Raw genomic sequence first — 10,928 nt, forward strand, 5'->3', positions numbered from 1 at the left:
CTCCGATGACGTCACGCGGCGCAGTAGCGACCGTGACGAGCGGGCCGGGCCAGGACAGCGGGAGGCGGGCGGCGCGGGCCTGGCCCCGGGATGGCGATGTTCCGCAGCCTGGTGGCCTCGGCTCAGCAGCGGCAGCCACCGGCCGGGCCGGCGGGCGGCGACAGCGGCCTGGAGGCGCAGTACACCTGCCCCATCTGCCTGGAGGTCTATCACCGGCCCGTGGCCATCGGCAGCTGCGGCCACACGTGAGCGCGCCCGCCCGGGGGCCGTGGGGAGGGGCCGTGCCCCGCCGCGGGAGGGGTCATGAGGCCGGCGGCCGTCCCGGTGCAGCCCCGGACTGGCGCGCGGGGCCTCGGGGCGCGTGGGGTCCGGGTTCCCCTGTGCGGCGCCGCCGCTGCCCTTCAGGGCGCATTCACCCTCCGCCCAACCTCCTTCGCGCCAGCCGCAGGCGCCCGGTCCGACTGCTGCTTCGGTTCACGGGGCGACCTGCGGCCCTGCCCAACCCTGGGGTCCCCGGGGGCTGCGGCGGGCGCTCGGGTACTCAGAGGGCAGCAGGTACCACCGCTCCGCTAGTGGTGGTGGATTTGGGCTTGTGGGGCTGGAATGGGCAGCTGTAAATAAATGATTGTGGCTTTTGCTATCAACTCTTGTTTGGACCCGCTGTCTGCCTGTTTTGACTACAGAGGAAAGGAGTTCCCCAAAGTTTAGAGGGGCTTGTTTGGAGTCTGATGTTCTTATGTTTTGTGTGAAGGAGAACTTGGGTCACACCGATCACTGAGTAGCCAGGCAGGCTTGTCCACAGAGGAGCAGACCCTGACCACCTTGCTGGGGTTTCCAGCTGCACCAGGGCTCACAGCCGGCTCCTCCAGGGTGTTTCAGGAACAGAAACTCGAGGACGTGGCTCTCCTGGTGGGGAGCTGTGTTCAAGTATTCTGGAACTGCCAGCCCCGTTGGGAGGAAGCCGAGATCAGAGTGTCTTCTCTCTCCTAAGTGCTGAATAATACAGCTCTTGAGCACAATTAGCAGTGGCAGGGTACAGAGAGAGCAGGAGGGCTTCCCCGCAGACATCCAAGCTGCTGAGGTGGTGGAGTGGAGGGGGGTGCACCCAGGCTGGTAGGAGGCTCTAGAACATTTTGCAAGCAAAGGCAGCTGACTTCAGAGGCTCCTGGTACAGAGGGAGCTGGGACTGCTAGGTGGGTGTGCGCTGGTCACCCACGGAGGTGGCTGGGCCAGTGTCAGGATGCAGAGCTGCCTTCATTACCTGTGTCAGGCGGCACAGGCGCCTGCCCACACTGGGACAGCTCTACCTATTTCTCTTGTGAGGCTGCTAAAGGCTCTGCCCTTGCTCCTCCATCTCACTTAGCTGTGACATTTTGGTGGGGCAGCCTCTCAACGGGCTTTTTGAGACAGAGTCTTGCCCTTGTCACCCAGGCTGGAGTGCAGTGGCGCCATCTCGGCTCACCACAACCTCCACCTCTTGGGTTCAAGTGATCCTTCTGCCGCAGCCTCCTGAGTAGCTGGGATTACAGGCACCCGCCACCATGCCTGGCTAATTGTTGTATTTTTAGTAAACACGGGGTTTCACCATGTTGGCCAGGCTGCTCTTGAACTCCTGACCTCTGGTGACCTGCCCGCCTCGGCCTCCCAAAGTGCTGGGATGACAGGCGTGAGCCGCCGCGCCTGGTGGGACTTCCTTCTTGGGAGCAGGTAGTACCGGGTGTTTGAAGGTGCGTTCTGCACCTTCTCATCTGTTACTGAGCGCTGAGGCTTGACTTAGGCCTCGTTTTAGAAAAGCCTCCCATAGGCTTTGGGTGTTGACACCTGCCCCCTGCTGTGGCTGCCCACGGCACCTCCCCTTTCCTAGCCTGCACAAATTGGTATTTGCCCTTTTCAAATACGTCTTTTCCTAAAATGTGGTTTCCATAGCACAGAATCCAGAGCTACATGGAATTGTGGAGCATCTTTGCTACAAACTCCCCTCCGCCACGCTTCTCTTGGTAGAATTTGATAACCTTCCTAGTCTCACTGCGAGAGCTTTTCACACAGCCTTTGCCTTTCCAAGATTTTTCTCCCTGACTTTTCCTGCTGGCTTTTGTTTTCTGGCTGTTCTCTCTCTGCTTCTAACTTTGTTTCTTGTTGGTGTTGCTAAGGCATGCATGCAAATGACCACAGAAAGTTTAAAGGCTCTTCGGGTTCCCTTCGGAGTTTGTTGTTGTTCTGGTTCTGTCCCCTCTGCAAGCCCCCAAACCAGAGCAGCTTCCTCCTCCAGGGTAGATCTCTTATGCAAGAGTATCCCCGTGTGGGGGCATGCACCCTGCTTAGCCCTCGGGCAGGAGGCCCCCTGGGGCCCAGCAGGAGCTGTTGTCATTCAGGGGACAGTCCTAGCAGTGAGCCACCTCTGTAACCAGAAGCCTGTGGGCCAGGACACGCATGATCATGAACCTGTCTGGAAGGGCTGTGAGAGCAGCCTCCACCCGTGCAAGACAGCTGTGGGGCTTGCTGAGGGTGCTGGCCTGCCAGCCAGGCAGATCCCTGAAGCACGGGCCATCCTAGCTCTTCAGCTCGTGCAGCGGCCAGTGTAGGAGACACATCAGCAGTCCCGGGTGCCTGCTGGGAGGGCCAGTGGTGATCGCCCCTCCCTTTGCAAGGCTGTTGATGTCCCCACACCCATCACCCTCAGCCACTTCCTTCAGCTGAGAAGCTGCTCAGCACAAGCCCCTGGGTGGGCACAGACAGGAACTTCCTGTGGGGGAGGCGGGCACTGCTCCCGGCCGCTGGCTGTCTGAACACCAGGCTGGCCGTCACTGGAAACTAGGCTGATAGTGCATCCACCCTGCGGGTGCCTCGTTCTGCCTCCTGCTCCTCGGGCCCAGCTGCCCTGCCGGCCGGGCTGGGTTCCCTCTTGTGTCTTCTCTGAGTCGTTCTGGGGAGGACGAGGCTGTCTTCCTCTCAGCCAACCTTCTGGGCACCTTTCCTGTCTTCCCAAGCTCTGCCCGGGACCCTTTTCCTTCCCCTCAGCCCATGGCCGTGCCGGGCAGCTGAGACTCCCCCGGTCTCTGGCAGCTCAGGGTTCACTTGGGAGGTGCACCATCCAGTCGTTTCCAGTGTGTTTGCAGTTATGCAACAATCCACGCAATTCTAGAAGATTCTTACCACCACAGAAAGAAACCCAGGCCCTCCCCCTCACCTGCCAACCGCTCCTCTGCTTTCCGGCCGCTGGGTTTGTCTCTGCTGGACGCTGAGTGTGAGTGGACTCCTACGACACGGGCGGGCCGTGCTCGCTGTCTGCCCTGCACTGTTTTCCAGGCCTCCCGGTGCGTGGCGCCTCTTCCCAGCTGAACCCCCTTTCCGTGCGTGTGCATGCCACACTTCGTCTCTTCATGCGTTTACCGAGAGGCACCTGGGCTGCTTCCACTTCTCCCTGCCATGAATGCCTGAGTAGGAGGGTCTCCCTGAGGCCTCCCCATGTGGTCCATCTTGCCAGCACCTTCCTCCCGTGATCGGGCCAAGTAGGCGGCGCCCCTGGCTGGAATCCAGGGGTCAGTGCCAGGGATGACCCTGGAAATACCTGCTGGGGCGCCTGGTGTGGGTGTCTCCTCCGCAGACCTGCCAGGGGCGCCTGGTGAGGCCTCGGGTAAGGTGGGTAAAGTGAGCAACCTCTCTGCAGGAAAAGGCTTGTTCACTTTCTGACAGGTCTCAAGCAGAGTCCCACTTTCTCTCACACGAAGTTTAATGTGGGAGCCACCAGCTAGGTGGTGGCTCCGTGCGAATCCAGTGGTGGGAAAGAGGGCCTGGGGGACAGCAGGAGGGACTTAAGATGCCCACTTGGCCGCCTTTGCCTGAGGCCCTCAGCCTTCCTCCTTGCAGGAAGGGCCTTTTCTTGAGAGGGATGTGGAAATCTCTTGACAGCAAAGAGGACTCTGGCCCTGAGTTCAACTGAGTCGTTTGTGAACTCAGGGCCTGCCCACAGCCCCTCTGTCCAGTGGGGCTCCTGCACCAGCCCTGCACGCCCCTGGTCCTGCAGCCTTCCTGAGGCTGAGGGGCTCCGCCTCAGTTCCAGCTCCTTGCTGCAGCTCAGCTGTCCCCACAGTGCTCCTCATGAGGCCGGATATGGCTGCCCTGGTATTAAGCTCCTTCTCTGTGCTTGCGCTGGAGACTCTCGCGCCTGGTGCTCTCGTTGGCTGGTGGTGCTCCCGTTGGCTGGTGGTGCTCCCGCTGGCTGGTGGTGCTCCCGCTGGCTGGTGGTGCTCCCGCTGGCTGGTGGTGCTCCCGCTGGCTGGTGGTGCTCCCGCTGGCTGGTGGTGCTCCCCTCCAAGGGGTGTGTGCATCTGCAGAGTGGGAGGCTGTTGTAGATACCAGCAGGAGGGTGTGTGAGCCCAAGGAAGCCCCTGCTGCCGGAGCCTGGAGTGCACATGGGGCTGCGGGACTCTCAGTCTGTCCTCATGATGTGGTGTCTCCAGGGGCAGTGCCAAGAGCCAGGGCCCATGGGAGCCTCAGGTACCCCAACGGTGCCCAGGACCCGAGCCTCCACCTAGATGGAGCAGGACCCCTCCTGCCTGCAAAGCTGTCCCCAGCCTGGTGACTGCCGCCTCAGGGTGCGCTGCCACTTGGCTGGCTTTGGCCCCTCCCTGTCCAGTGCGTCTGGAGCCCCTGGGGCCTGGCGGTTTCCTTTCCCACGGTTGTGTGAGGTTTTATCCTCCAGAGTGTGGAACTGGGAGAGTTTCCAGAGTTCCCGGGCTGTCCCTGTGCCCCACAGCCCACCCAGTTGTTGCTGTCATGTGAGGGTGAACCTGGTAGGCCGAGCGGGAGGCTCCTGCCTATGGGAGCTCCTCTGGCCCACGTGTGGGGACAGCCATAGCTACGGCTCTGCCCCTAGCCAGAAAACCCCAGGGCCCTACTGTCAGGAGGGACCGGGGCCACCCTTTAGCCAGATGGGGCCCATCCAGCTGGTGGGCCTTGGACATAGGAGTGACCATTTCCAGAGACGACGATAGCAGTAGGGGGGCTGCCCCTGTGGACCCCACAAATGCTGGGTCCTAAGAAGGGCCCCGAGAGAGGCCTGCAGTGCGGTTCGGGAGACCCGAGCGGCGGGCTGGCACTCAGGCCCCTGTGCCCTGCAGGTTCTGCGGGGAGTGCCTCCAGCCCTGCCTGCAGGTGCCGTCCCCACTGTGCCCACTCTGCCGCCTGCCCTTCGACCCCAAGAAGGTGGACAAGGCCACCCACGTGGAGAAGCAGCTCTCGTCCTACAAAGCGCCCTGTCGAGGCTGCAACAAAAAGGTACCCGCCTGCTCGGGCCGTCCTGGAGCCGGGGGTCACTTGATGGGCAGCCTCAGCCCACGGGTTCCACAGAGGGCGGGGGCCGGGCCCGGGGCCGTCTCTCTTTCCTGTTGAGTAATCGCAGTCTCTGCTTCTGCACCAGGAAGCCGGCCCCGGCGCCTCCCTCCCCTCCGCTCCCCTCCCGTTTTCATCTCTCACTTCCCATGGCGACAGCTGAGGGGCCAGCCCGATGGGGGCAGCACTGTCAGAGCCGCCTAGCCCAGGCCAGGGGAACCCATGTGGGTTGTGGCCAGTGTAGGCATCAGGGGCCTGAGCTGAAACCTTCCCAATGCAGCCTTCCCCTGCCAGCGATACTGGGGACAGCGCTGGGGACTCCAAGGTCACGAGGGCCACAGGCCGAGTCAAGGACATCTAAGGGCCAAGCACCCTCCAGCTGCCAGGAGTGCCAGAGCCGGGCTGATGGGCGCTGACACGCCCACATCAGAGCAGCCTAAGGGCCTGCAGCTTGTCATAGGCCTTGCTGGCCCCCATCTCCATCCTGTCCTGGAGCCTGGCCTGCGCCCCACGGCCCTCCCCGGTACATCCACTTCAGGGTGGAGAGGGCCCAGCCAGTGCCCATTTCTTTCAGTGCCTTCTGGAGGACTGAGCAGCTAGAATTGATTTTGCATTTGCATTTGCATTTCCCGGCATTGCCGCATCCCAGGTTAGTAAGTTCCGTGATGCACTCACTCTGGTGCGTGGCTCCTCGGTGGTGTGTCCTCGAGGTCAGAGGTCCAGATGCCCGGGGGCCGCCCTGGACTGCAGAGTGGTGCGGCTGAGCAGGCTGTGGCCTCGGGTGCTTGGGCACCTCCCGTCTCTCCCATGCTCAGAGTTCCTCTCTCCTGGGCAGACAGAAAGGATCAGAATGGGTCACATGCAGAGCGCCTCCCCCACACCACAGCGGCACGGTTCTCTGATGTGTGTCTTCAGATGCGACTGTCTCCCAGCACCTTGCTGGGATGTGGCGCGTCCCTTGGAGTCCAGCAGCCCTGGGCAGAGCTGGGTGCTAGGCTTGTGTCCAGGAGGATCTCAGGCACCTGCGGTCTTGTGACCTATTGCCCTGGACAGTGGGTGTGCTGTGGGTGGCGGATGGCGCCCTGCCCCCATGGAAGCATCCCCAGCTTGCCCCTCAGTCCCACGGAGCATCTGTCCCCAGCCTGGGGCGTTTCTGAGTGGCCTCCACTTGGCCTCTTCCTTTTTCTGGAGCAAGTATTTGAACTCCCGTGGGCGCCCGAGGTCTCCTTACCTGTTTCCCACCACCCTTCTCCAGCCGGGTTTCTGCCCTCGGCCAGATCATCCTGCAGTGATTTGCTTTTGGCCATGGAGTGGTGGCTGCCCAGTGCCTGTGATTGTTTTAGCAGCAGAAGGGACCAGATCCCTTTGCTGCTGGCGACACAGACACTTGCTTACAGTTCTCTGGTCCTGGACACCTGAGGTCTCGGCCTCCCCAGGACGGCCCTTCCAGATTCTCAGGACCGCCTTGCCCTCCCTGCCCTGTCTCCTAGGTGACCCTGGCAAAGATGAGAGTCCACATTTCGTCCTGCCTAAAGGTCCAGGAGCAGATGGCCAACTGCCCCAAGTTCGTCCCCGTGGTGCCCACATCCCAGCCTATCCCCAGGTAGGCGCCCTGCAGTACAGGGGAGAGGAACCGTCCTCAGCGGTTTCCTCGTTCTGGGAGCAAGTGCAGTGCCCCATCCCAGAGAGGCTTGGGGAGTCACCCGGGGCCGGGTCTACTCTGGGGAAGTGGACCTTCTTTGCCACCCTGCAGGAAGGCACCTGTGCTGCCCTCCCTGGCATACCCACCAGGCCCCCTGCGGTAGGGACACCTAAGGTGTGGGGAACAAGAGGAGGGCACAGGCCAGGCCCACACATCACCTCCCAGCAGGTGGATGGGCCGAGAGATGGTCCCTCCCAGGGCAGCACCAGCAGCAGCTCTGCCGTTTGGCTGGCCTGGTTGTGTGGGGTGGACGAGGGTCCTGGGTGTGTCCTCAGGAGGCCACGGTGTGCAGAGGCACAGGGGGGCACCCAGCCATTGCCACACTCCTGCAGCCTATAGAGGGCAGGCCTGGGGCCACACCTGTGTTTGAGAGAAGTGGGGAGGCAGGGCCCCTAGACCCCTAGCCGTGCCACTCACTCTACCCCTGCCCTGCCAGCAACATCCCCAACAGGTCCACCTTCGCCTGCCCGTACTGCGGCGCCCGCAACCTGGACCAGCAGGAGCTGGTGAAGCACTGTGTGGAAAGCCACCGCAGCGACCCCAACCGCGTGGTGAGCAGCGCCTGCCCCAGGAGACGCCTGCACTAGGGGAGGCCTGTGGGGGACAGTGCAAGGCCCAGGAGCCTGCTCCCAGCGAGTCCGGGGGTGCCCAGGCCACAAAGCCTCCTGGGACCCAGGGTGGGGACTTGGCTGCCCCAGCAGCACCTGCTGGAAACCAGGGAGTGTCCATAAGTCCTTCAGGGTGACGCGCACTGAATAACTCACTTGTCATCGGGGCACACGCCTCCAGGTCTGGGGTGCCTTCCCAGGCGGAGGCAGCACTGACAGGGCTCGGGAGGTCCCCCAGTCCCACTGCGGCCACCGCGCCTCTCCCCGGTCCAGCTCGGCTTGACCCCAGTGCCTGTTCTAGGTGTGCCCCATCTGCTCAGCAATGCCCTGGGGGGACCCCAGCTACAAGAGCGCCAACTTCCTGCAGCACCTGCTTCACCGACACAAGTTCTCCTATGACACCTTTGTGGTAGGCGTCCCACTGGCACTGTCCTCCCCCACCTCCTCCTCATCCACCCTCCTCCTGCTCGGGCCCCTCGCCAGCCTCAGGGTCCGCAGGGTTCAGAGGAAGCCAGAAACAGAAGCCTCGTTTCAGGTGACCACATTCCCCCAGGTTCTGTGGCGGCTGCCTGCAGATGGGGAGTGATGGCAGCTGAGTTCGAGTGGCCACTAGAGGGTGCCCGGGCCTCTCGGGGATGTGGACCACACAGGGCAGGTCCCTGCCTGTCCACCCGACAGAACCCCTCGAGGGTGAGCCAGGCTTCCTTCTGGAAGCTTTCTGGAGAGAGCTGGAAGGACTTCCATCAACATTGAACACTCCAGCCCTGTCTCCTTTTCCTACCCGCCGCAGGTCAGGCACGCACCTGGCCCCCAGGCCTGCAGATACTCGCACAAACTCTTTACTCCTGGTGCAGCCCCTACCGTGCCCAGCCCTGTTCATTCCTGGCCCTGGCTAACAGTCCTGACGATGGCTCTCACTCCCCCTGCCAGCCGTCCAGGACCCATGCTCCACCTGCCTGAGAATGGAAATTGTTAGAGATCAGGGAACCCTGGCCGGCCTGCTCACCTCGGAAACCCCAGGGCTTAGAGTCCGAGCTGAACCAGCAGCTGTCCGAGTGCCCCCTACCCAGCGGGTGATGGCTACGCCTTCTAGTCGGCACCTTCCCACCCCCGGGAGGACTGTGCAGGCGCCGTGCCTGTGGGAACAACAGAGCTGGGTCCTTCCTGTGTCCTGCTGGAGGGAGGCAGGAAGGGTGGACACGCCTGTGTGGGTAATGGGCAGAGGGGCCTCTCCTTCCTGTTGCCCTCAAGCCCGGTGCGTCTCTCCTTCCTGTTGCCAGGACTACAGCATTGATGAGGAGGCCGCCTTCCAGGCCGCCCTGGCCCTGTCTCTCTCAGAGAACTGAAGGGAAACGCAGCCACTCGCCTGCATCTGGGGTCAGGGATGTCCCCGCTTGAGGGTCAGGCCTGGGCTCCTGTGTCGCACCTGGCACCTGCTCGGGAGCACGCCCCACCGAACCAGGAAGAGCCTGCACCTGCACAGGAGAGGAGCTGGGGCCAAGCCTCCGGGCCTGAAGATGGACCAGCCGCTGAGGCCGCCAGAGCAGGACCGCCTGGTCCCACCGGCGTCGCTGGGTTCTTCGGTGCTTCTGGCCGAGCAGGCGGCCTCCTTGGGCAGGGCTGGCCACTGGGACCTAGAGCCGCCGCTGTCTCTTCAAAGCCATGATGCCCTCTCGTGGGAAGAAGGGACCGGCGGTGCGCGAGCCATGCTCTGCAGTCGAGCCAGGAGGAACCCAGGCTGCCGCCCTGCCCAGCCCGACCCCGCTTCCACCTTGCGCATTCGGTACTGGCTTTTGTGATACTTAGGAATCCTGGCATCTTTTCTATATGATCCAGTGTGATAATCTTTTCACGTTTTATAGAGCAAAGACACAGCAGTTACTCTTCATATTGCAATATCTGTGTTTGACTAGGAATAATAGTATTTTTATGGAACATTTACAAAATTATATTTTTTAAAAACACAATCAAGACAAGTATTGGGGGATTGGGGCAAGCAGGGAAGGAGCAGTGGGGCAGCTGCCAGAGCTCAGGCGAGCCGTGGCACCTGCCCTGGGCCACTCACTGTGTGTCTGGGTCCTTGAGGTTTGTGCGTTTCTCTTTGATGACTAGGAAGAAATCCCAGCACCCCGGCCACAGGCTGTGGCTGCTCCCAGCAGAGGCAGGGTCGGCAGAGCAGGGACCTCCTCCACCCAGAGTCCTGGCCTTGGCCCCCTGTCACCTTCAAAGCTGACTGTGCCCCGCTGCGGGAGGGGACGGCACCCAGCGGTGGCAGAGCTTGGCCTGGGCAGGGACCCGCTTGGCGGGCTGAGCAACGCGTCAACACTCTGTTCTGTTCTTGGCATTAATTATTGCTGTCTTTTTTTAAAAAAAAGTTTAAATAAAACGTCTCAGAGCATCTAGCAGCCTCCACTGGGTTTTATGCTCCACGGTGTGGAATCACCAGCTGTGTCTGTCTTGGAGGTCGGCTGTGTCCTCCCCAGGCCGCTCATGCTGGGGGTGCAGCCTGCAGCCCGTGTGTGCCCTGGGCCTGAGCCTCACTCAGCCATGGAGGGTTCCACAGAGCCATTTAGACGTCGGCACTGGGTCCTCCTCCCTCTGAGAGGACCACCCAGTTCCTGCACCCGCAGGGCTGCTGGGGTTCGGACTCCTAGGCTGACTTTCTTTTTCTTAGAGGTGGGGTCACTCTCTGATGCCCAGGCTGGAGTGCAGTGCTGCGGCTCACCACAGCCTCTATCTCCTGGGCTCAAGTGATCCACTCGCCTTGACCTCCTGTGTCACTGGGACCACAGGTGTGCACCACCACCTCAGCGACCCCTGGATTGGCTTCTGAGCATACTGAGGGTTACGCCAACTGCCTGTAGCTCTCTGAGGGGTCACTGTCAGGGCCATGGGATCCCCTGTTCTCCAGTCTCCCAGGGCCTCAGGCCAACAAGGATTACCTGCTCGCCAGCCCCAGGGCGGCTGTGGCCATCATAGACCAGTCACTGTTTCCTGCCGTCTCCCTCCCCCTCTCAGTTAAGGAGTGTTTCCAGGCTCTGTTCTGGATTGTTTACTTGCAGGGGAGGTGGCTGTCCTCACCCTGAAGGCCACAGCTTGGGCTGGACACACAGGAGCCTCCACCAGTTGTCACTTGAGGGGAGACGCTTACCCCCTAGGGAGCAGGGCTGACTTCCGATTGCCCTCGCCAAGGGCCACTGGAGTCCCCACCTCCCCTTCCCACTACTCTTCGACCCTTGATGACATGATCCTGTGTCTGGGAGGCCCTCACCAGGCAGCAGCAAACT

The 10,928-nt window shown here is 61.8% G+C and overlaps 1 protein-coding gene across 3 annotated transcripts; it reads left to right on the forward strand.

Moving 5' to 3' along the window:
• On the forward strand, positions 1-10,042 carry RNF166 (ring finger protein 166). Of its 3 annotated transcripts, XM_030924333.1 has the most exons (7): positions 4-245; positions 5,121-5,277; positions 5,612-5,980; positions 6,822-6,934; positions 7,470-7,584; positions 7,943-8,050; positions 8,922-10,042. In XM_030924333.1, exons 4-7 carry the CDS (start codon positions 6,837-6,839, stop codon positions 8,985-8,987), a joined length of 387 nt encoding a protein of 128 aa, XP_030780193.1. In that variant the 5' UTR covers positions 4-245; positions 5,121-5,277; positions 5,612-5,980; positions 6,822-6,836; the 3' UTR covers positions 8,988-10,042. The 3 variants fall into 3 exon arrangements, with proteins under 3 accessions (XP_030780191.1, XP_030780193.1, XP_030780192.1); XM_030924331.1 differs by lacking the exon at positions 5,612-5,980 and having other exon boundaries at positions 1-245; positions 8,922-10,041; XM_030924332.1 differs by lacking the exons at positions 5,121-5,277; positions 5,612-5,980 and having other exon boundaries at positions 10-245.
• Positions 10,043-10,928: the final 886 nt, after the last annotated feature.

Source organism: Rhinopithecus roxellana, chromosome 20 (assembly GCF_007565055.1).
Source record: "Rhinopithecus roxellana isolate Shanxi Qingling chromosome 20, ASM756505v1, whole genome shotgun sequence".
In the NCBI taxonomy this organism is placed as follows: Eukaryota; Metazoa; Chordata; class Mammalia; order Primates; family Cercopithecidae; genus Rhinopithecus; species Rhinopithecus roxellana.

What these genes read in the sequence shown, in the direction of transcription:
- RNF166 (XM_030924331.1), top strand. Translation starts at nt 91, where the DNA reads ATGGCGATGTTCCGCAGCCTGGTGGCCTCGGCTCAGCAGCGGCAGCCA. An exon ending in ATCGGCAGCTGCGGCCACAC is followed by an intron (nt 246 to 5,120) that starts GTGAGCGCGCCC and finishes TGTGCCCTGCAG; the next exon opens with GTTCTGCGGGGAGTGCCTCC. An exon ending in GTCGAGGCTGCAACAAAAAG is followed by an intron (nt 5,278 to 6,821) that starts GTACCCGCCTGC and finishes CCTGTCTCCTAG; the next exon opens with GTGACCCTGGCAAAGATGAG.